The following is a 26220-nucleotide window of genomic DNA, read 5'->3' as shown; positions in this document are numbered from 1 at the left end:
TGCCCCCTCCACTCATGAAGCTCCTGACGCTCCTTGCAACAGGATAAGCAATTGGCATTGGCTGGCTGTTCACCATGAAGAATAAACATGAGAACATTCTAGAAGTTGATGGACAGTAAATTGGAGCTGACTTTGATCACTGTAACACCACCATGATGAGGAGCCAGGAAAGGATCGAACCTGGACCTTTTTCAACAGCATACTGCCACTTACACTGCATTCCTTCTGGACACCGAATCACTGGAAGCCTAGCTGGATTGTCATACAATTACATAAAATTACCTCAGTATCCAATCAATACTCATCTAACCAGGACCAAATGCATTTGAGGATGCTGAGTGTGGAAATTGGAGAGACACTGACTATGATTTTGCCCTCTTCGTTTTGTACAGGCATGGTGGTGGAGCCTGACATGAATGCCTGTGATTCAATATCGTGTCCAATTGAAATCTAAGCTAGAAGGAAGGCCCTTAAAACGTCATTACTGAAGCAGCCAATGGCACCAGCATCGAGACAATGATTGTCCAAAGCAAGTTTACTGGGCCAAACTTGTGCTTGGGATGCTTCAGTTCTGACTGCCAAATGAAATCATCATCAAGGAAGGCACATGAATTTGAGAAGAACAAAGAGTTTTTGAAATAACATGATGTAGAGCTGGATGAACACAGCTGGCCAAGCAGCATCAGAGGAGCAGGAAAGCTGACGTTTCAGGCCTAGACCCTTCTTCAGAAAAGAAGGGCCTATAAAAACAATTTTCTGAAGAAGGGTCTAGGCCTGAAATGTCAGCTTTCCTGCTCCTCTGATGTTGTTTGGCCTGCTGTGTTCATCCAGCTCTATACCTTGTTATCTCAGATTCTCCAGCATCTGCAGTTCCTACTATCTCCTACTATCTAAAGATTTTTTGAAGATTTGTTTTTAAGTTGAGGACGTTCTTCATGAAACCCAACAGAGATGTAAATGCATGGAAGACCACTATTCAGGTGAAACTGACTTGGAGGCAGCTCCTGTATGAAAGGACACAATTGTTTGAGAAGACTGTTGGCGAGAGGAAGTATGAATAAAAAACCGGGGAAATGAATGCCAGTGATATGGACGTCAAGGACCAATTCCACCTCCTGGAGATACCTGCAAATGTGTGGTCAGAGATATGGTTCTAGGATTGGGCTCTTCAGCCAGGCAACGATATGCAGAACCCATGAGCAGTGACAGAATTTCATAGGTGGATAAGCATACTCATTAGCGAGTGATTGCTGATGATGGTGCCAGATGCCTGGAGAATTGCAAGTGTCACAGCCCTGTTCAAAGAAGACTGTAGAGGATAAAACCAGCAAATACAGGGCCAATCAATTTACCCTCCATGTGAGGAAACATTTAAAACACAAATTTCACCGCAAAATGAATATAATTTGATCAATATCAAGTCATTTAAAAGAAGGCTGTGTTTATTAGCAACAGTGACTGAGCCCACACAGAGATATGGCAGCTGCCAGGATCGAAGGTGGGGCTGCCCCAATGGTTACTTTACAGAATAGGATATCAGGGAGATGGGGAAATCGGATTCTCAGTGACTGGGGGTCAGAGACAATCTGGAACATTTGCTGGATACTTTGAGGAGCCAAGTTTCAGGTTTTGAGGGGTCTGTTCACTTTCAGGCCCAGTTGGAGCCCAATATCAGACCATGTTTGTTATGAGAGGGGAACGTAAACCACTTCAAACATTGAACCGTGTGAAGTAAGGGAACACAGACACCCTCTGTATGGAGGGGAAGGGGGAACACTGACCCCCTCCACACTAAACCGTGTGGGGAATAGGGTAACACTGACCTCCCTTCCACATTGCACCATGTGGAGGATAGGGGAACACTACCCGCTCCCACACTGAGCCATGTGTGGCGTTAGGTTCCTATGTCCCTCCACGTCAGGCAGAATCCTGGACTGAAATCTTGTTAGTAAGTTTAATTTTCATTCTGGAAGCTTTCTCTACTATCTGAATTTAACTGTAAAGCCTCATCCTTCTAATAACATATGAATCATTTCGGTGCAACTGCAGCACTTCTGGTTCCACCCCATCCTTTATGTTCATCCTTCCTGATTCTATGATTGGCTTCTTGTGCCACACTGAATATCAAGATGCCCCAAACAACTGCACACGGATACATTTCAGGTCCTTATTTACACATGAGCTTGTAACATGTACACACAGTGCTGTGATTCAAGGCAGGAGTTAGCCCTCTTCAGTACATGAGATAATTGTAAACTGGATTCTAGTGTCCATGGATCTGTGACAGTGGCATAACATTACCGTTGCTACATGCACAGATGTTGTGGCCATCTTTCCAAGTCATCTTGCTGTTGGCAGTACGTATTCAGACAAATGGAAGCCAGAACAGATTTGTAAGGGGAAACTTATGTTTAAATAACTTGCTAGAGGTTTAGTAAAGCTAACTAGGATATATTCATGTCTTTTTTATTCATTAGACCATTTAGAGCCAGTAATCTATGAATTGTAGCTTTCAGATAACTTGGTGTTCGAATATTGGTTACTTCTTATTAATTCTGATTTCTTTCCACAGATGCTGCCAGACCTGCTGAATGTTCCAGCAATTGTGTTTTTGTTAGTCACATTCAATTTTGCCTGGGAACAAAGGCAGGGCTTGTTCCAAGGTTTTACATCAGGCACCTGAGAACCGTTCAAGGGATCCAGAACAGTCAATTTATTCACTTGAATGGAGACAGTCTGAAGAGAAGATTGTTATTATTTGGCTGCAAGTCAATTGGACAATAAGTAGCAGGGAGAAGAGGCTCCAACCCAAAAACATACACTAAACTCTGAACTGTTAACCCCCAAGAAAAGTCTTTGAAACTAGGAATGCCAGCTAAGTTGGTGTTAGGGCTCAGGACAAACTGTGAAAATGGGAAGGCTCAGAAGATTAATAGTTCAGCGCAGCAGAGAGCTAGAGTGAAAGAAACCATGTATGTGTTTTGTGCAGAGAAAGCTCAGGGAAACTTCAGGTGGTACTAGCATTGTGAAGCTAACTGTCTGTGAAATAATAGTTGTGCCTACAAGCAGGTGCTGGAGTGTGGTTGCAGGATTCAAGGAGAACACAACCCCGGAAAGGAAAAGTGAATAATCTGAATGTGAGCACTCATTGAGGCAGTTCATGATGGAGTGGCTTTTGAAGGAGTTCTGAGGCTAAGTCTTGTAAGAAATCATTTCCAAGTTTGAATCACATCTAATCACTTAAAGACTGAGTAAAGTCCATAGACTGAAGAGAAATATTTATGCTTTGCAGGGCGTTTGATCAACATTTGTTTACCCATATTTATGTCAAGTGAATTTTGGATGTTAGAATATTAATTATGCAGATATTTTAGATTAGTTTACTTTTCCAACTTTGTCTGGTAATTTATTGTAGTTTTTCTTAAAAACAACATAGAATCTTGGGAATAACACGGTGTGAAGCTGGATGAACACAGCAGGCCAAACAGCATCAGAGGAGCAGGAAAGCTTGACGTTTCGGGTCAGGACCCTTCATCAGAAATGGGGGAAGGAAAGGGGATTCTGAAATAAATAAGGAGGCAAGGGGAGGAGGATAGAAGATGGATAAGGGAGAAGAAAGGGTGAGAGGAGACGGACAGGTCAAAGAGGTGGGGTTAGAGCCAGTGAAGGTGAATATAGGTGGGGAGTTAGGGAGGGGATAGGTCAGTCCAAGGAGGACAGATGGGTCAGGAGGGCAGGATGACGTTAGTGAGTAGGAAATGAGGGTGGGGCTTGAGGTGGGAGGAATGGTTAGGGAGGCAGGGGCTAGCTGGGCTTGTTTTGGCATGTGGTTGGGGGAGGGGAGATTTTGAAACTTGTGAAGTCCACATTGATACCCTTGGGCTGCAGGTTTCCAAAATGAAATATGAGATGCTGTTCCTGCATCTTTCAGGTGGCGCCATTGTGGCAATGCAGGAGGCCCAGGATGGACATGTTGTCCGAGGAGTGGTGGGGTAATTGAAATGGCTCGCAACTGGGAGGTGTATTTGTTTGTTGCAAACAGAGTGTAGGTGTTCTGCAAAGCGGTCCCCAAGCCTCCATTTGGTTTCTCCGATGTAGAGGAGGCCACAACGGGAACAGCGGATATAGTATATCACGTTAACAGATGTGCAGGTGAACATCTGTTTGATGTGAAAAGTCTTCCTAGGGCCTGGGATCGGGGTGACGGGGGAGGTATAGGGTCAGGTTTAGCACTTGTTTTGTCTGCAGGGAAAAGTGCCGGGGGTGGTGAGGCTAGAGGGGAGTGTGGAGCAGACAAGGGAGTCACAGAGAGAGTGGTCCCTCTGGAAAGCACATAAGGGTGGGGAGGGAAAAATGTCTTTGTTAGTGGGGTCAGATTGCAGATGGCGGAAATGTCGGAGGATGATTTGTTGGATTTGAAGGCTGGCGGAGTGGTACATGAGGGGGATTCTGTTTTGGTTATTATTGCAGATAAGGGGTGTGAGGACCCTCCCACCTCAAGCCCCAGCCCCATTCCCTACCCAATAGCCTCATCCCGCCCCCCCCCCCCCCCCGACCTGTCCGTCCTTCCTGGACTGACCTATCCCCTCCCTAACTCTGCACCTATATTTACCTTCACTGGGTCTAACCCCACCTCTTTGGCCTGTCTGTCTCCTTTCACCCTATCTTCTCCTTCATCCACCTTCTATCCGCCTCCTACTGCCTCCCTGTTTATTTCAGAATCCCTTTCCCCTCCCCCATTTCTGAAGAATGGTCCCTATGCAAAACGACAAGCTTTTCTGCTCCTCTGATGCTGCTTGGCCTGCTGTGTTCATCCTGCTTAACACCGTGCTATCTCAGATTCTCCAGCATCGGCAGTTCTTACTATCTCTATAGAATCTTCTGGCTTTATTTTCTTAGTAATTATCTGGGAGCACAGATCTTGTTTATTCCAAAATAAAATGACTGCTCATAAATTTGATGGGTCTAGTTTGGAATCATAAACGAACAATGCAATGGATGTGGTATACATGAACTTCTGAAGGGATTTCTTATAATGCCACACAGTGGGCCCTAAGCTCATGGAATAGAAGATTCAGTAACAGTATGGAAAAAAGATTGAATGACAAGAAACAATAATGGTTTCTGAATGTTTTTTAGATTGGAGGAAGCATCATGAGGATCTTCCCCAGTGATTGGTGATAGGGCCCAGTTTTTCTTGGTAAATATTAATGAGCTAGATTTTGGTGCACATGCAACCTGCAAGTATTATAAACTGCGAAGAGGATAGTGTAGAACTGCAATGGGGCATTACAGCTAGGTGGATTGTGCAGATAAATGGTAGATGATATTAAATACAAAGAAAACGTACAGTGGTTTGTTTAGGCAGGAAGAATAGAGAGAGACAATATAAAATAAATGGGATAATTATAAAAAAAGTGCAAAAGTAGAGAGTGTCAGTATATGTGTGCATAAATTATTGAAATGATTAATAGCAACTTAAGCTTCATTAATAGTTACGGAAAACAAACGCAAGGACCTTATGCTAAGCTTGTATAACTCATTAATTTGACCTTCAGCTGGAGTATTGCAACTATTTTTCAGTGCAATGCTTTATTTAGTAAGGATATGAAGGCATTAGAGAGGATGCAGAAAAGTTCATGATAGTGATCCCAGGAATGAGAAAATTCAATAGTGTTGATTGATCTGAAAAGAGAAAGATGAGAAGAAATTCAAGATGTTTTGAAAATACTGAGGGCTCTGGACAGAAGCGTTGGGGAAAAATTGATCCTGTTGGTGGAACGATCAAGAGTCAAAGGAGACAAATTTAAGGTAATTGGCAAAAGAATCAATGGTGACATGAGGAAAAACATTTTCACACATTGTGTGGTTTGGCTTTGGAGTGTACTGTGTTAGTATGATTGAATCTGGTTTAGTAATGCCTTTCAAAATGATGTGGATCAATATCTGAAGAGGGACTATTTTCATCGTTGTAGGTGAAAAAGTAGGATGTGGTTCCAGGTGACTGCTGTTGTAGAGAGCCAGCAGATATTTAGAGATGACTTTTTGAAATTGTGCAGGGCCTTGGTGAGACCACACATGCCATATCGTTTGCAGTGTTGGTCTACTTAATTTAGGTAGGATGTTCTGGCTATGAGAATAACAAAGGTTTACCAGACTCATTACAGAGAGAGAGAAAGGCTGGATTGTTTAGAACTGTATTTATTGGAATTGACAAGAAAAAGCAGAATTTGATAAAACCCTATAAAATTCAAACAGGACCAGACACAGTAAACACAGGAAGAAAGTTCCGGATGATTGGGGAGTTCGGGTCATATCAGTTGTAAATGAGGTGACTCAGGGGTCACAATCTTAGGATATGAGGTAGGCCATTTACAACTGACATGAGAAATGTCTTCACCTAGAGTGGTGATCCTGTGGAAATATGGTGACACAGAAAATGGTGGCACCATGAGCAGCACGGTGGTTCATTGCTTAACACTGCTGCCTCACAGCACCAGGAGCCTGGGTTCGATACCATCCTTGGGCAACTGTCTGTATGGAGTTTGCACATTCTCCCCATGTCTGTGCAGATTTCCTCCCACAGTCCAAAGATGTGCAGGCTAGGTGGATTGACCATGCTAAATTGCCTGCAGTGTTCAGGGATGTGTAGATTTGCTGCATTCTAGGGGGGTGGGTCTGGGTGGGCTGCTCTGAGGTGCAGTGTGGACTTGTTGGGCCAAAGGGCCTGTTTCCACACTGTAGGGGTTCCCTGAAAACAGCTGAGGCCTAAACATTGAATGTTTTCAAGAAGGAGTTAGATATAGTTCTTAGGGCTAAAAGGATCAAAGGGTAGGAGAGGAAAGCTGGAACAGGGTACTTAGTTGGATGCTCAGCCGTGATCACATTGAATGACGGAGCAGGCTTTACGGACTGAATGGACTTCCACTGCACCTATTACATGTGTTTCTATGATGTGGCACTGAATTGCCTTCTCTGCTTCACCGTAAATTCCTCTGTAATATTCAGTGTGACAATTTTTGTTTGACCAATTAGATAAGATCATTACAGCCTAGAAAATATGTGAAAAAGAGGTGCTCACAGATCAATTGAATAGGCATAAAGCATACCAAATTAACAGTGGACACTCTGAAGTCAGTCTGCACTGTAGGTGGTTTTGTCACTAAATTCATGTGGACCTTTTTTTTCAGACGTTAACCCCTTGTCAAAGAGCATTAGCATCTAATGCATGTTGAAGGACCACATTAGCACATTAATTTGGCTATGAGTGTGTCAGGGGACTGCCATACTGTTAAGGGCTAAGATGAGGTGGAATTTGGTAAATGTATTCATGGAAGTTTCCTCAAGCAGTCAATAGAGGGTCCTATTCAGGAAAAGGCAAAACACAACCTACTCTTGGGAAATAGGGCAGGACAGGTGATTGAAGAAACTGAAGTGACAGTGGGGAAGCATTTTGGGACCATAGTTCTATTAATAGCTGGGGAGGCACGGTGGCTCAGGGGTTCGCATTGCTGCCTCACAGCCACAGCGCCAGGGACCTGGGTTCAATTCCACCCTCGGGTGACTGTGTGGAGTTTGCACATTGTCTCCATGTCTGCATGGGTTTCCTCTGGGTGTTCCAGTTTCCTCTAACAGTCCAAAGATGTACAGGCGAGGTGGATTGGCCATGCTAAATTTTCCCATAATGTTCAGTGAAATGGAAATTAGGTGGGTTATAGGGGAATGGGCCTGGGTGGGATGCTGATTTTCAATGTGGACATGTTGGGCCAAAAGGCCTGCTTCCACGCTGTAGGGATCCTATAATAATTTTAAAATAGTTATGGAGGAGGTCAAAACCGATCCACAGGTTCAAGTTCTAAATTGGGGCAAAGCTAATTTTGATGGAATTAAACTGGAGCTTGCAGGGAGTAGTTTGTTTACCCCTTTAGAAGTGTGATAGCTAGAGTTCAAGATCGGTATGTTCCTGTGAGGGTGAAGGGCAAGGTTGGCAGGAGTAGGAACCCTGGATGACAAAAGATATTGAGACTTCAACCAGAAAAAGAGGGGGCATGGCTCAGGTACAGGCAGCTGGGATCAAGGGAATCCCTGGAGCTATACGGGGGATATGGGAGTTTACTGAAGAAGGAAATGAGGAGGTGAAAAGGGACACAAGATAGTTTTGGCTGAGAATTTTAGGATGAATCCAAAGATTATATATATTAATTATATTAAAGGAGGAAGGATAACTAGAGAGAGAATAGGACCCCTGAAGGATCAATGCTGACATGTAAGTGTGGAACAGCAGGAGATAGAACATAGAACATTGAACATAGAACAGTACAGCACAGAACAGGCCCTTCAGCCCACAATGTTGTGCCGACCATTGATCCTCATGTATGCACCCTCAAATTTCTGTGACCATATGCATGTCCAGCAGTCTCTTAAATGACCCCAATGACCTTGCTTCCACAACTGCTGCTGGCAACGCATTCCATGCTCTCACAACTCTCTGTGTAAAGAATCCGCCTCTGACATCCCCTCTATACTTTCCACCAACCAGCTTAAAACTATGACCCCTCGTGCTAGCCATTTCTGCCCTGGGAAATAGTCTCTGGCTATCAACTCTATCTATGCCTCTCATTATCTTGTATACCTCAATTAGGACCCCTCTCCTCCTCCTTTTCTCCAATGAAAAAAGTCCGAGCTCAGTCAACCTCTCTTCATAAGATAAGCCCTCCAGTCCAGGCAGCATCCTGGTAAACCTCCTCTGAACCCTCTCCAAAGCATCCACATCTTTCCTATAATACGGCGCCCAGAACTGGACGCAGTATTCCAAGTGCGGTCTAACCAAAGTTTTATAGAGCTGCAACAAGATCTCACGACTCTTAAACTCAATCCCCCTGTTAATGAAAGCCAAAACACCATATGCTTTCTTAACAACCCTGTCCACTTGGGTGGCCATTTTAAGGGATCTATGTATCTGCACACCAAGATCCCTCTGTTCCTCCACACTGCCAAGAATCCTATCCTTAATCCTGTACTCAGCTTTCAAATTCGACCTTCCAAAATGCATCACCTCGCATTTATCCAGGTTGAACTCCATCTGCCACCTCTCAGCCCATCTCTGCATCCTGTCAATGTCCCGCTGCAGCCTACAACAGCCCTCTATACTGTCAACGACACCTCCGACCTTTGTGTCGTCTGCAAACTTGCTGACGCATCCTTCAATCCCCTCATCCAAATCATTAATAAAAATTACAAACAGTATATAAAATTACAAACATAGAACAGAGATAGGTGAGTTTCTCAATAAATATTGCTCCTCTGTGTCTACCATAGAAAGACATGAAGAATTGGAGAAGTGAGTAGCAATATCTTTGCAATAGTATGTATCACAGCAGAGGTGGTGTTGGAAGTAATAGAATGTATGAAGGTGGATAAATCTCCTGGTCCTGACTAGACATATCCGAGAGACCTGCAAGAGGTTAGAGAAAAAGTTGCGGGAGCCCTGGCTGCTGTATTTTCATCATCTTTAGCCACGGGGGAGATCCCAGGTGACTGGTGGGTAGCGAATGTTTTGCCTTATTCAAGAAAGGATGCAAAGAAAAACCTGAGAATTATAGACCAGTGAGCCTAAAATCTTTGGTCGGTAAGTTTCTTGAGAAGATTCTGAGGGATCAGATATACATGCATTTGAAATGTCAGGGTTTGATTAGGGGGTAGTCAACATGTGCATGGGAGATCATGCCTCACAAATTTGTTAGTGTTCTTTGATGAAGTCACGGGGAAAGCTGATGAGGGCAGGGCGGTAGATGTAGTCCATATGGATTTCAGAAAGGCCTTTGATAAGGTTTCTTGTGGTAGGCTGCTCTGGAAGTTTAAATTGCATGGAATCCAGAGAACTGGTAAATTGGATACACAATTGGCTTGATGGTAGGAAGCAGAGAGTAATAGCGGAAGGTTGCTTGTGAGACTGGAGGTCTGTGTGCCTCAGGGGTCAGTGCTGGCCCCATTGCTGTTTGTTTTCTATATCAATGATTTGGATGAGAATGTGCAAGACATGATTTAGTAAGTTTGTGGATGATACTAAAGTAGGGCGGCATCGTGGACAGCGAGGAAGGTTATCGAAAATTGCAGCAGGATCTTGATCAGCTGGGCAAATGGAGTTTATTACGGATAAGCATGAGGTGTTGTATTGTAGAAAGTCAAATTAAGGTAGGAGTTTCATGGTGAATGGTAGAGCCTTAAGGAGTGTAATGGAAGAAAGGGACCTTGGAGATCAGGTGCACAGTTCTCTGAAAGTGGAATCACAGACAGACAGGGCAGTAAAGAAGACTTTTGGCACATCGGTCTTCATCAGGCAGAGCATAGAGCATAGAAGTTGGAAAGTTATGTTGCAGTTGTACAGGATGTTGGTGAGGCCGCACTTGGAGTATTGTGTTCAGTTTTGGTCACCTTGCTCTCGGAAGGATGTTATTAGACTGCAAAGAGTGCCGGAGAAATTTACAAGGATGTTGTCAAGACTCAAGGGACTGAGTTATAGGGAAAGGTTGGACAAGCTCAGACTTTTTTCTTTAGAGCATAGCAGATTGAAGGGGGAATCTTATAGGAGTGTGTAAGATCATAAGAGGCATGGATAGGGTGAATGCACTCAGTCTTTTCCTAGGGTTGGGAAATTGAGGACTACAGGGCATCAGTTTAAGGTAAGAAAGGAAAGAATACATGGGAACCTGAGGGGCATGTTCTTTACACAGAGGGTGGTAAGAAGGTGGAATAATTTGCCAGCGAATGTTGTTGAGACGTGTACAATAACAACATTTAAAAGGCATTTAGACAAGTACATGGATAGGAAAGGTTTAGAAGGATACAGGCCAAGTGCAGGGGAATGGGATTAGTGTGGATGAACATTTTGGTTGGCATGGACCAGTTTGGGCTGAAGGGGCTGTCTTTGTGCTGTAGGACTCTATGAGGTGATAGCCTCCAGCATAGTGTTTTCAATCAGAAAGTACTGGTCACACACTCAAAACAGTGTCATTTGAAAGACTTTGATTAAATCTCTGTACATGTCTGAAACCAGTCCTCATTTCTACGCATTCACATCCCTGTTGTCATCTGAGTAAATCTATACTTTCCCTCTATTTGAAACCCTTTGAGTCTCCCAGAATTTTTACATGGCATGAAGTTTAACATAATTTAAACACAGCACGTCTCATTTATAAGAATGTATATGCGCAGTTCTAAGAAGTGTCACTGGACTTAAAGTATTAACTCTTTTTCTCTCTCCACAGATGCCACCAGACCTGCTGAGTTTCTCCACCAATTTCAGTTTTTGTTTAAGATTACAGGACTTTCAGGATTTCTAGCTTTATCCAAACAGCTTTCTGGGATAAATGGTTAAAGAAGTGAAGGGACAGATTGAAAAAGTAGTGAGTAAAACATTTGGGATCTTAGGTTTTGTAAAGTGAGGAAGTGGGAACAACACACTCTGTCAAAGTGAGGAAGTTATAACGAAACTTCATGATACACTGTTTTAGCCCCTGTCGGAGGATTATATTCAGATATTGATACTTTAGGAAGGATGTGAAAACATTACAGAGATTGCGTAAAAGAAACACAAGCATGGTTTTGAAGATGCAAATTTCATTTCCATAGAAAGATTGGGTAAATTGAGGTTGTTTTCTGGGGGAAGGTTGAGAGGGGAATTGATTGAGGTGTTCGGAATCTTGTGAGGGTGGTCAAATTGGATTGAGAGAAATTATTCCCATTGTGGAAGGATTGAGAATAAGAGGGCAAGAATTAAGGCAATTGGCAAAAGAAGCAATGGACACATGAGGAAAAAACCTTCTTCATAGTTAGAAGTTCAGATTCAGAAAACACAGTTTGGTGGAGGCAGATTCAATCAAAACCTGTGAAAAGAAGATGGATAATTATCCAAAGAGATGTTTGCCGGGCTACAGGATGAATAGGACATGCTAAGTTGCACTTACAGAGCTGGTATAGCCACAATGGACCAAATGGCCTAATTTTACTGAAAACTTTCTGTTTCTATTCTTTAGAATGTTAGAAACTGAACCATAACCTGCGGCTTCGGCCTGTTGGTTTTGTTGCACCAGGATGCATCTAAACAGCCTTCATTTTTTGCTCTCCAGCACTGGGAAAGAGATTGGTCTAACAGAGAAGTGGTGATAGGTACAAGCTCAGGGACACAGTAAGAACTCCTAACCACCCTTGTTTTTCTTCCTGAATCCAGGAGTACACTGTTGATGTATTCTTCCGACAGAGCTGGAAGGATGAAAGGCTCAAATTTAAAGGGCCCATGCGCATATTGCCACTGAACAACCTGCTAGCCAGCAAAATATGGACTCCAGACACCTTCTTCCACAATGGCAAGAAATCAGTGGCACACAACATGACCACTCCCAACAAGCTGCTAAGGCTGGTGGATAACGGCACCCTCTTGTACACCATGAGGTAAATGATCACCTAATCTTTCTGCCATTCAAACTCAAACCGCTCTGCATTCGAATTATCAATTGCTAATCCAGAAGTTTTGTCCAGGCCTGCCTGCAGCCTGCTGCAAAATCCACCTCTTGCTGAGAATTCCAAAACTCCCGTTGACTTTCACCCATTCATTCATCCGTTCCATGACGTAAGCCTCACCAATATTTTTTACACCAACCTGATTGGATTTGAGAATATCATGATGGTGATGAGCCATCTTGAACTTCCAATATCATTTCAAGATACTGCTGAGGGCTCGCTAGGTCATTTCAAAGGGTGACGTGGACTCAACCACACTGCTCTGGTCTGGAGTCACAAGGAACCCAGACCATTTAAGGTTTCCCTCCAAAAAGGACATCAGTGAACCAGATGAGTTTTTCTTTTGACAATCTGACAGTTTCATGCTCATTTGAACTGAGAAAAGTTTTTTTATTTATGGATTTAAAAGAATGAATACTGATTCTCAATTTACTAGCTATCCGGTCCAGTACAATACCAACACTTGTTCCAGCTGGTAACGCATCCACTCAATGCCCAGGATTGTTGATGAATGATAGGGAAGGCAGGCCTGCTTGGGAATGGAAGAAATGGGCAGGAGTATGGCAGCAAGAGTTGGGTAGCTCCCAGCAGCTTACATCAATCTGTCACACTGCTCCCTCTGTCTGCCACCTGATCCAGCTGTCCAGTCTCCATGATCTCTCCAGTCTTCATTATCACCACATTTCTATCTCTTTCCCATCCTTTAAGCTTGCTCCTTAAAGCCTGCTGTTTGTTCAAAGTTTTGTTCATGTGCCAGAATATTTCTCTGTAATAAAAACAAAGTTTCTGGAAAAGCTGAGCAGGTCTGGCAGCATCTGTGAAGTTAAAAACAGAGTTAACATTTCAGGTTCTGTGTCTCTTCCTCTCAGAGTCCCTGAGGAAGAGTCACCGGACCTGAAATGTGTTTTTCCCTTCATAGATGCTGCCAGCCCTGCTGAGCTTTTCCAGCAACTTTGTTTTTGTTTCTGATTCACAGCATCCACAGTTCTTTCGGTTTTTATTTCTCTGCAATAATAGTCCGGTGAAGTAACCTGATTTGCTTTGTTAAATGAGGTGTATAAACGGAAGATGTCTTTGTGTGTTTGCATGTCCGCCAATATATGCATAATTATTTGTGTGTTTGAAGCCATGTGTACACATGTCTAGGCATGTGTGTACGTGTATGTTTAAACTGAACATGATCATGTGTGGATGTATGTTTCAGATTGTGTGAGCATGCGCATAAATTAGTTAGATGCACATGTATTTTTAATTGTTTATTTGGCCCCTGTACATTTGAAATGGTAATGATTTGTGCACATATGCATTTGGAAGTATGGTCTCTATGTGTATGTCTCACACAATGGCTGAAGAGCTGGCAAGAGCCCTGTGACATCTACTAAGTACCAATCAGGCAATTAAGGGGGCAGCAGTGAGTCTTCCATGGAATCAATGATCCTGAGGGCTGAAATACCCACTATGGAAGCTGCTGGCCAATTGGAGGCGGGCAGCATTGCACCAGCATTCCACTGGAGGAGCAGTGGCTGCTGCTGGTAATATGCCTATTCAGTGTCCAGGATTGTTGATGAATGATGGGGAAGGTTGGCCTACTTGGGAATGGAAGAGATGGGCAAGAGTTTGACAGCAAGAATGGGATGGCTCTCAGCAGCTTACCTCCTCCTACATGGGTGAATACCAGCAACAATGAGGTGAGGCCCTTACATGTGTAGTCTGCAGGCTCTAGTTTAGGGGTGAGATGGAGCTATCCATGAGCTTTCCCATCCTGGACCTAACCAAGGCAGAGATGTGAAAGTGGCATAGCCCGCATGCCTCGCCCTCTGCCCAAATAAATCTTCTAATGTTATCAAACTCAGTTCAAGGAAGACATTAAACTTACACCTTGTGCCTGCAGGTCTGTGTCTGAAAATGTGAATCGCAAGTTTCTGTTTGAAATTGTGTGTTAATAGTGGTATCCTTGAATGTGCTTCACTCCAATGAAAAGAGCCCTGCCTCCCTCAACCTTTCCTCATAAGACCTGCCCTCCAGTCCAGGCAGCATCCTGGTAAAACTGCTCTGCACCCTCTCTAAAGCTTCCATATCTTTCCTGTAATGAGGTGACCAGAACTGAACACAATATCCAAGTGTGGTCTAACCAGAGTTTAAGAGAGCTGCAGTATGACCTTATGGCTCTTAAACTCAATTCTCCTGCCAACGAAAGTCAACACACCATACGCCTTGTTAGCAACCCTATCAACTGAAGTAGCAACTTTGAGGGATCTATGGATGTGGACCCCAAAGAATTTATTGGCACTGGAGGGGGTGCAAAGAACGTTCACTAGGTTGATTCCAGAAATGACAGTGTTGCATTATGAGGAGAGATTGAGCATGCTGGGACTATACTCATTAGAATTTAGAAGAATGGAGTGGGGTATCTTAAAAATTATGCAGAAAATAGATAAGATAGAAGCAGGGAGGTTGCTTCCACCTGTCAATGAAACTAGAATAGACTCAAAATAAGGGGGAGTTGATTTAGGACTGAGTTGAGGAGGAACTTCTTCACCTAAAGGGTTCTGAATCTGTGGAATTCCCTGCTTAGTGAAACAGTTTAGGCTGCCTTGTTGAATGTTTTTAAGGCAAAGATGGATTTTAAACAATCAAGGAATTACGGGTTTGGTGGGTGGACAAGTAAATGGAGCTGAGCCCACAAAAAGATCAGCCATGATCTTATTGAGCTTCGACAGACCAGATGGCCTACTCCTGCTCCTATGTTCTGCTGTGTTCTTATGTTCTGCTGTATGTGACTGCAACATTGTATGTTACAACTGTGAGTTTAAATGTGTACATTTCTAAATGTGTCTATGTATGTGGTTGATTATGGCCATTTTTGCAGCTGTAAAACCATGTCTGTACATGGCTATATTTGAGCGAGTGTGTGCAGTGCGTGAGATCTGCAATCATATTGATGTGCCTGCATGTTTAGCCACGCTTATGTGTTTGTAAATGTGTGCTTGTGTAAGCATATGTAGTTATAAATGTTTGCCCCTATAAGTGTGTGTAACTAAAGGTATATCTGTTTCTATTTCTTTATATATGTGTTTCTGTATTGGTACATATACAAATATATTTGTATCCATGTACAGGCATGTCTATGTTGGAAATGTGTGTTTAAGATCACACAGACTTTTAACTCCTCACTATGTGAGTATTTGTGTTTATTTTAACAATGTATATCTTGGTCTAGGATTGAGATAGCTAGGGTTGTAGATCAAGTTTTAAATTGATTAGTCAGGTGTTGGGGAATGAAAGTTCAAGTGAAGGTAAACTCAAAAAGAATCAAGAAACAATGAGAAGTGCAGAGTAGTGAATAGGCAAAGAATAATTAAAGTGTGACAGGAAGAAGCAGAACACAAATTCAGAGAAGTGCAACAGAATTTAGAAGCAGAAAGAGTAATCATGATAAAAATGTTAGAGCTTAAGGTTCTTTATCAGAAAGTATTACAGCATCTGTGATAAAGATCGAATAAGTTGACAGCCAAATAGAAATAAATTATCTTGATTGCTATCATGGAGCCATGGTTGAAAGGTGACCAGGACTGGGAACTCAACATTTAAAGGTATTCGATGTACCAGAACAAAAGGCAAAAATGAACAAGGGTTAGAGTGGCTTTGTTCATTAAGCAAGGTATCCATGCAGTGGTGAGTAGTGAAATTGGTACAATAAATCATGATGTGGAATCAGTTTCGGAGGAAATAAATAAATGACAAAGGAAATAAGTCATGGGTGGGAGGTGTCTGTAGCCCCCTGAAAAGTTGCCTCACTGTAGAAACAAGTATAAAATTGGGAAATAATGGAGACATGTAAGAAGAGCACTTCAATTGTCTTGGGTGTTTTTCATGTGCATATTGAATGGACAAATCAGAGGGATAAGGGTGACATGGAAGGTGAATGTCTGGAGTATATTACAGGTTGTTTCTTGGAGCAGCACACTACAGAACCTACCAGCTACAGGGCATTTTAGATCTGGTAACATTAAATGAGGTAGGATTAATAAGAAATCTCATAGTTAAGTATCCTCTAGGAGATAATGATTACAACATAGTAGAATTTCAAAATCGGTGTAAGTTCAGAAAACTTCAATAAGGTGCCCTATAAAATAAGTGTGGCACAGAGGGATCTGGGTATTCTTGTATCTGGAACACAAAAAGTTAGCATGCAAGTACAGTAAGGAATTAAGAAAACAACTGGCCTTTCTTGCTGGGGAAGTAGAGTTTAAAAATAAGGATAACTTATTACAACTGTACTAGTAAGGACACACCTGGAATACTGTGTACAGTTTTTGTCCCTGTGTTTAAGAAAACATGCACTGGTGTTGGAGACTGGCATTCATAAGAGAATCGTGAGCCTGTTTCCTGGACTGAAGACGTTGACCTTTCAAGAATAACTAAACTCATTAGAGCTTAGAATAATGAGGGATGATCTTATTGAAACATAAAAGATTCTGAGAGACTTGACAGGATAGATGTTGTGAAGAGGTTTCCACTAGTGGGAGGATCTTGACCAAGGAGACACAGTTACAAAATTAGAGAACACACATTTCAAATGGAGATGAGAGATAATTTCTTCTCCGAGATGGTTGTGGATGTTTGGAATTCTCTACCACCGAAGTTATGGAGGCTATATCACAAAATACTAAAAGAGCAGGTAGATAGATTTTTGAAATATCAGTGAGTTGCTGGCTGTACTGAACTGGCACAAAAGAAAACTTGAAAGAAAAGATCATCCATGATCTTGCAGAATGATGGGGTAGGCTTAAGGGATCGAATAGACTATTACTGCTCTTATCCTTTATGTTCTTATGTCTGTGTTTTTAAACAAGTGTTTTGGAAATTATAACCCAGAATTTCTGAAGTCTAGATGGGAAAAGCGCATGAGGACGCTGCAGAATTCTCTTTGTCACACACTCCAGATGAACCACCCAGGAAACTGAAGTTTCTGATGTGCAAATCCCTGATACCTGAAGGCCTCCAAAGGTATCCTCCTCATTTGAAGAATTCGGGGGGTTTCACAGCAGTTAAGCAAACTGTTCCTCAGGAAAAGTTGATAATTAAAAACCTAGTTTAACTCCTGAGTGACAATAAAACCAATTCCCAGCGCACATATTCCCAACTACTTCTGCCCTGATCTCTTATATAGGTCGGACTGGACCTTACAATAGACCCTAAAACACCCCAAAAAATACAAAAGAATCCATTGCCTCCACCCCTGACTTGACATCCACCACTCACCAGGATGCAACCTTATTTCCCTCACTGCCTGACCTGACACACCCACTTCAGCCCAACCCAATATGTCCCACCTATCTTTGACAACTGCAGACACTTAGCTGAACCCCACAGCAGCTTGCATCCTACGACACCTTGCTTATTAGCACCCTATTGACATTGTACCCTAACTCCTGGCATCATACCTCCACCAATCTGTCTCCCTACTGATCTGACACCCTACTTACCTGACATCTTAAATACTTTGTGTCCTACCCCCAATGACCTATCCTGTTTACCTAGCACCCTACTCAGCTGGCACTCTTAACTCACAGTTACATTATGTCCTAATCTTTTGACAGGAACAATCAATGTGGATTTCAATGATTCTGAAACTTTACATTACCAAATAAGGCAACTGATGGCAAACCATGTCCCCTTTCTCGCAATAATCTCTAGAATGGAAGTGTAGTTTTGTATTTCAGAACCTGAGCTTGATCAGATTCTCCTCTCAGAAATGCAGAACTATATTGTGGTATAAAAAAAGGAGTTGGGTGGCAATCTGAGTGCAATTGTTGCTCTTGAAAAAATCTGGCCCAAAGCTATGTGTGTTTGTGACCATTTATGAATGCGTGCCTTTGTGCTCACCTTTTTCATATGTATTGTTAACAGTGTTTACTTATGTTTGTGGCCATATACGTATTTGTAACTATCAGTGTACTTGGGTGCATTTGTAACCATGTTTAAACATGTGTTTATGGCTGTGCATTTAGATGTGTGTATGTGCAGCAATATTTATAATGCATGTTCCTGTGTGTTTGGAGGAAATGTTTGCATGTGTGTGTTCTGGCCATGTGCATTTTTGCGAGGGTACCTGTGAATTTGTAATCATGCAAATCAATATTTGTGCTTGTATCTTAGCTGCCTCATAAGATTGATCTTTGTCTTTATGTCTTCAGATTTGTAAGGGTGTGTATGCATGTGTCTGTTGGCAACCATTTACGTTTTTGTTTGTAACTGTCTGCACATTTGTGTGTTGATTATGTTTGTAACTATTGCTGTAGATGTGTGTGTTTGAACAGTATACATTTGTACCTTTCTAACTGCATGTGCATGTGTTTTGGAAGTGTGCATACGAGTGTTTGTTAACAACTATATATACATGCATGTGTTTATCACTTTTTATACACATGTATGCTTGTAACTAATGTGCGCATATGCAATTATAACCATGTTCATAAAATGTTTCCAACTATGAGTACATGTGCATTTTTTTGACCATGTGTTTGTGCCATGTGTGCGCATGTGTGTATTTAAATCCATATGAGTACATATGTGTCTTTGAAACCAAGTCTACATGTATATGAGGTTCAGTTAGTTTGGATGACTGATATCCAACATGGTGTGATGCTAATAGCATTGGTGCAATTCGTGTATTGGCTGATGTTACCTTGAAGGACTCTCTTTCTCAACCTCTCCCCGGCCTCAGGCATAGTGATCCTCAGGTTAAACTATAACCAGTCCTGTCACTCTGATGAGAGGGCAGCCCTATGTCTGTTAAGATTATGGTGATGTCACCTCTATTTTACATGTGTGTTATTGGTGCAATTTGTGTGGTTATCTATATTTGACACTGTTTATATGGGTATATGTACAGGGATACATCTATAAAGTCCTTTTTCAAAAAAAAGTGTAAAAAGGTACATTTGTATTTTAAACAAAATTTCTTTGTAGATGTGATGTGGATATTCCAGGCAAGACTAGTTAGTGTTGCCTATTTTTAATTGCCCTTGAATTGAGTGTCTTGTTAGTCCCTTTCAGAAGGCACCTAAGATTGAACCACATGGCTTTGGGCCTGGAGTCACAGAGGCCAGAACTAGTAAGGATGGCAGATTTCCCTCGCTAAAAGACATGAGTGAACCACATGGGTTTTTTTTAAAACAACAAACAATATTAGCTTCATGGTCACCATTGCTGACATGAGCTTTCAACTTCAGATTTATGAATACCACCTTTTGCTATGGTAAGGTTTGAACCCAAATCTGCAGAGCATTTGCCTGGTCCAGTGACATTACCATTCGACCACCCCTCCCGTTATATATGTACAGATTTACTTTGAACCATGTCTGTACCTGTGGGTTTGTAATCAAGTGTATATGTGTATATTTTCAACCTTACAATGTATTTTGTAACTATATGTGGCGAGGTTGGGACAGGTTGTAACTACATGTTCACACATATGTTTCTATAATACTCTCCATAAACAGTTATGTTCCAACTGTTGGTGTTTTTATTTGTTTTTGGTATTTTGTTTACAAGCATGGAAGTTCATGTGTATTTCAAAACAAGTGTGTACATGGGTTTGTTTGTAACCATGTTTATCCAGGTGTATGCTTGAAACTGTTTTTAATGATTTATGTACTTTACATGTTTATGTCGGAACATATTTATGATCATGGCTTTTCTGTGTTTTTTCTACCCCTCTTTTATACATGCATGTTTGTAACTAGGTTGTTACATGTCCATGTTTGCACCAGTAAAAGTACATGCATGTTTTTAGTGGCATGTTTATAACTGGATACGGATATGTGGGTTTGTAACCATGTGTTCAAATGTCTGAATTTGTGTCCCTATGTCCACCTGAATAGGTTTGTAGACAACTGTGTACACATGGGCGTATTTGCAATCATGTTTATAAGAGAGTGTATTTGAGACAGCGTGTGCTCATCTGTGTGCAGCTGTCTGTGTATTTTTATATGTATACTAGTAACCATGTGCTTGAACATGTATGTAACTATATGTGTGAATTACTCATTTGTAATTTCATACATGTGCATATGTGTTTTGTTTTACACCATGTATACATGAAAATGTAGCCATAGGTGTTCTCAAATGTGCTTTTGACCTTATGTGCACGTGCACATTTGTTTCTCCTGTTGTGCATGTGCATATTTGTAACTGTGAATGTAAGGGCATTGTTGAGTGTGGGTGAAATTCATTGAGGGCTTTGGCAGCTCAATACCTTCCACCAAAATTAATGACTCTTAGCCAACACGATATCTGTTATTAAATCCCTAATTGGCAATGGGAACTCAGGTCCACAGGGGAGAGGCAGAAGAGCAGCTGTTTGCTGAATTTTCTTCTGTAAATCCCACGCCTAAGAACATCTCAACTGGCAGAAAACCACAACCCTCCCATTATTGGATTACTAATGAAAGCAGTGCCTGCTATCCTTCACACACCTAGGCCTTCATCAGGGCCTGGTATTGGATTCCTGGAGAGAAGAAGGGGGAAGACTGAATGGGGGTTCCAGGAACAGGGTCACCCCAGGAGGGGAGGAGACAGGGAGAAGGAGATAAAAGGGCATGGGTGACTTCCAGCAGACAGCACACCCTAACCCCTCCATAGCCACATTTACTTGTTGTATTTTTCCCATGTGATGACCCCCATGCCTGTCATTGCAGCATTGGTAGAATCATTGATAATAGGAAATCAGATGCTGGAGAATCCGAGATAACAAAGTGTAGAGCTGGATGAACAGCAGGCCAAGCAGCATCTTAGGAGCAGAAAAGCTGACGTCTCGGGCCTAGGACCTTTTCTAATGAAGTCAGGAGGTATGGGATACAGGGTGATTCGGCTGTCTGGATTCAGAATTGGTTAGCTGACAGGAGGCAGAGAGTGGCTGTAGATGGTAAGTATTCTGCCTGGAGGTCAGTGCTGAGTGGTGTCCCGCAGAGCTGTGTTCTTGGGCCTCTGCGCTTTGTAGTTTTTATAAATGACTTGGATGAGGAGGTTGAGGGGTGGGTTAGTATGTTTTCTGATGACAGAAAGGTTGGAGGTGCCGTTGATAGTATCGAGGGCTATTGCAGGCTTCAGCGAGACATTGACAGAATGCAGAGCTGGGTTGAGAAATGGCAGATGGATTTCAACCTGGATAAATGTGAAGTGATGCATTTTGGAAGGTCGAACTTAAATACTGAATAGAGGATTAAAGGCAGGATTCTCGGCAGTGTGGAGGAACAGCGGGATCTTAGTGTTCAAGTGCATAGCTCCCTCAAAGTTGCCACCCAGGTTGAAAAGGTTGTTAAGAAAGCATATGGTGTTTTGGCTTTCATTAACAGGGGGATCGAATTTAAGAGCCGCGATGTTATGCTGCAGCTCTACAAAACCCTGGTGAGACCACACTTGGAATATTGTGTCCAGTTCTGGTTGCCCTATTATAGGAAAGATGTGGAGTCTTTGGAGAGGGTGCAAAGGAGGTTTACCAGGATGTTGCCTGGACTGGAAGGCTTTTCTTACGAGGAGAGGTTGACTGAGCTCAGACTTTTCTCTCTGGAGAGAAGGAGGAAGAGAGGTGACCTGATCGAGGTGTACAAGGTAATGAGAGGCATGGATAGAGTCGATAGCCAGAGACTTTTCCCCAGGCCAGGATTGACTGCCACGAGGGGTCATAGTTTTAAGGTGTTAGGAGGAAGGTATAGAGGAGACATCAGAGGGAAGTTTTTCACCCAGAGAGTTGTGAGCATATGGAATATTTTACCAGTGGTAGTCGTGGAAGCGGAGTCATGAGTGACATTTAAGTGACTGCTGGGCATGCACATAGACAGCAGCGAACTGAGGGGAATGTAGGTTAGGTTATTTTATTTTTGGATTAGGATTATTCCACGGCACAACATCGTGGGCTGAAGGGCCTGTACTGTGCTGTACTTTTCTATGTTTCTATGTTTTCTAAACGTCAGCTTTTCTGCTCCTAAGATGCTGCTTGGCCTGCTGTGTTCATCCAGCTCTACACTTTGTTATCTTGGTGGAATCATTGCTCACATACAGGCCTCAACTGACATGCACGTGGAAGGACAGATCAAAGGCTTCCTGCCTCATACTTACCCAGGACGAAGTGGGTAGGCAGAAGAGCCCCTGTCCTCATCTAACTGGTCAAGCGAATAGCACCCCGAACCCCATTTTCCCCTCATTCCCAATTCATCAGAGGGAAAAGCCAGTGATACTGAAAATGAATGTACTCCTTACACTGAGCATTCATTCTGCATTATACAAGTCAGAGCAGACCAGAATGTCTCACTTGCTGGTTTTAATGTTGTTTTCTGGAGCAATAAAACCTGTCCTGTGTATGTGCGTGTTTGACACCATGTTTGCATATGTATGTGTTTATACATGTGTATTTCAGACTATTTCTGTACATGCTGTGTTTGTAACTGTGTGCATGTGTATATTTGTAACCCACTGAGTACCTTTTTTTGTCATTGTGGAAGATGTGTGACTTGATTATTCAGTATGTGTGTGTTCGTAAATGGTTTCATTGTTGTCATATGCGTTTAGGTCCATTTTGTAACCGCATCTCTATGTCTCTCTATTTGTAAATGTGTGTGCACATGTCTTTTGTAACTATTTACATAGCATTGTTTCAACTGAGTGGGTGCATGTTTGCAATTATAACCACATACAGGTATTTCTTTGTAACTGTGTTTGTGCATTTATGAGTTATGGGCTTGTTTTAACCACAAGAATTTGTTGTGTGTATACCTATAACCTCATGTTGACATCTGTGCCCATTCTCAAATGCAAACTTGTATGTGTGTCCATGTGTGCGTTTTTCACATCGTGTGTGTGTTTTTGTAATGGACTGTGTATATGTGAGGTTCTAAACACGTGTTTATTTGTAACAGTGTTTATCTGTTTATAGTTGTAGCTATGATATATATGTGTCTGCAACCTATATATTTGTAACTAGCTGTGATAATGGGAACTGCAGATGCTGGAGAATCCAAGATAATAAAATGTGAGGCTAGATGAACACAGCAGGCCAAGCAGCATCTCAGGAGCACAAAAGCTGATGTTTCGGGCCTAGACCCTTCATCAGAGGAAGGGTCTAGGCCCGAAACGTCAGCTTTTGTGCTCCTGAGATGCTGCTTGGCCTGCTGTATTCATCCAGCCTCACATTTTATTATTTGTAACTAGCTGTTTGTTTCTAAATGAACGTGTGAAAATGTGTTTTCCTAACTGTTTTCAGCCATATGCTTCATTGTGTACATTGTGATTACTGGTTTACAACTATATGTGTGTAATCATATATGTTTGACTGTAACTGTTTTTGCATGTTGCATTTAATCATATGTGCAGATATTTGTGTTTGCAACCAAGTATGTACTTATTTGATTGAAATTGGGAGTTTGTGTATTTGTAATGGCAAAGATCATAGTTTAAAATTATCTATGCATGTGTGTTTGCCCGTTATTATAGTGAATGTTTGTGACTGTTTACATATTTGTGTTTTTGTAGAGGCATTGTGTGTGTGTAACTGTGCACGTGTACGTGCACGTGTATGTTTTTACATACGTATGTGTACATGTGTACATGTATGTGTACCCGTGTGTGTATGTATACGTGTACCTGTGTATACATGTGAGGTACGTGTACCTGTGTATACATATGTACATGTACTTGTGTATTCATGTGTATGTGTACCTATGTGTAAGTGTGATCGTGTATGTGTGCATGTACACATGTAGATGTGTACATGTATGCGTACATGTATGTATGTATGTGTGTGTAGACATGCATGCGTATGTTCCAGTTTGTGAACATGTCTACTCCTGTATGACGATATCTTTGACATGATCGTGCGTGCAAGTCAGTGTTGGTGCCTGTGTGCTCGTAACTGTTGGTTGAGTTTTAAAATAATTTAGAAGGTTTGGTGGGATGGGTTGGAAAGTAGCAGATGAAGTTCTAATAGGTGCGAGGAGATGCATTTAGAATGGTCAAACAGTTAAAGGAAATACACAGTAACAAGAATAGACTAAGAGGGGTAGATGAAATGAGAGATTTTGGGTCCATAAAGGTAGCAATACAGGTTGATAAGGTTGTAAAGAAGACATCTGGAATGCTTCCCTTCATGGTAGGAGTTTTGCAATACAAAAATAGGGATATAATGATAAAGTGGTTTAAGACAATTGGAGTATTGTGTGCAGTTCTGGTCACTACATTAAAGGAAAGACATAACTGCTCTGGAGACAGGGAGGAGAAGATTTACTAGAATGTTGCCTCGGCTGGAGAATTGTAGTGACATTGAGAGATTGGAGGTGTTGGGTTTGCTTCCATGCAGCAGAGAAGGCTGAGCAAGTGACATGATTGAGGTATACAAAATTGTGACAGGTAGAGTTAGACAGAAGGGACCTGCATCCCTTGGCAGTGTTCAAAAACTAGGGGTAATAGATTCAAGCTGAGTGACAGAGAATTATGGAGACTATGAGGAATATCTTTCTTTTTTTAAAGGCAGAATGTAGTCAGTGTCTTGAACTTGCTGCCTGAGTTGGTGGTTGAGACACAGACCCTAAATTTTTGTAAAATTCCTAAATCAAGTGCTGTAAACTGTATGGCTATGGGCCATGTGCTGGAAAATAAGATGAGAGAGTGGAGTCAGTTGGCACGTTGTGTTTCAGTTGTACAGGACATTAGTTAGACCACTTTTGGAATACTGCATTCAGTTCTAGTCTCCCTGCCAAAGGAAAATTGTCCCTGCTAAAGAAAACTTGAAAGGGTTCAGAAGAGATTTACAAAGATGTTGCCAAGATTGGTGGGTTTGAGCTCCAGGAAGGGGCTGAATTAGAACATAGAACATTACAGCACAGTACAGGCCCTTCGGCCCTCGATGTTGTGCCGACCTGTCATACCGATCTCAAGCCCATCTAACCTAAACTATTCCACATACGTCCATATGCTTGTCCAATGACGACTTAAATGTACCTAAAGTTGGCGAATCTACTACCGTTGCAGGCAAAGCGTTCCATTCCCTTACTACTCTCTGAGTAAAGAAACTACCTCTGACATCTGGCCTATATCTTTCACCCCTCAATTTAAAGCTATTCCCCCTCGTGCTCGCCGTCAACATCCGAGGAAAAAGGCTCTCCCTATCAATCCTATCTAACCATCTGATTATTTCATATGTTTCAATTAAGTCACCTCTCAACCTTCTTTTCTGTAATGAAAACAGCCTCAAGCCCCCAGCCTTTCCTCGTAAGACCTTCCCTCCATGCCAGGCAACATCCTAGTAAATCTCCTCTGCACCCTTTCCAAAGCTTCCACATCCTTCTTATAATGCGGTGACCAGAACTGTACACAATACTCCAAGTGCGGCCGCACCAGAGTTTTGTACAGCTTCACCATAACCTCTTGGTTCCGGAACGTGATCCCTCTATTAATAAAAGCTAAAACACTGTATGCCTTCTTAACAGCCCTGTCAACCTGGGTAGCAAATTTCAAGGATCTGTGTACATGGACACCGAGATCTCACTGCTCATCTACACTACTAAGAATCTTACCATTAGCCCACTACTTTGCCTTCCGGTTACTCCTACCAAAGTGCATCACCTCACACTTGTCTGCATTGAACTCTATTTGCCACATCTCGGCTCAACGCTGCAGCGTATCTATGTCTCTCTGCAACCT

The 26220-nt window shown here is 42.2% G+C and overlaps 1 protein-coding gene across 7 annotated transcripts in view; it reads left to right on the top strand.

Annotated features, from left to right (window-relative positions):
* LOC125458709 (gamma-aminobutyric acid receptor subunit alpha-3-like) overlaps positions 1 to 26220 on the top strand; it is a 287238-nt gene that overhangs the window by 195034 nt on the left and 65984 nt on the right. For all 7 annotated transcript variants that reach the window (XM_059651519.1, XM_048544196.2, XM_048544197.2 and 4 more), the window contains one exon: positions 12230 to 12450. In XM_059651519.1, the coding sequence (XP_059507502.1) occupies positions 12230 to 12450 (221 nt within the window). The remainder of the gene's footprint in view (positions 1 to 12229; positions 12451 to 26220) is intronic.

The sequence above is a fragment of the Stegostoma tigrinum genome, chromosome 15 (assembly GCF_030684315.1).
Source record: "Stegostoma tigrinum isolate sSteTig4 chromosome 15, sSteTig4.hap1, whole genome shotgun sequence".
Lineage (NCBI taxonomy): Eukaryota > Metazoa > Chordata > Chondrichthyes > Orectolobiformes > Stegostomatidae > Stegostoma > Stegostoma tigrinum.
The sequence above is the reverse complement of the archived record's forward strand: the minus strand, read 5'-3'. Positions and strand labels throughout refer to the sequence as shown.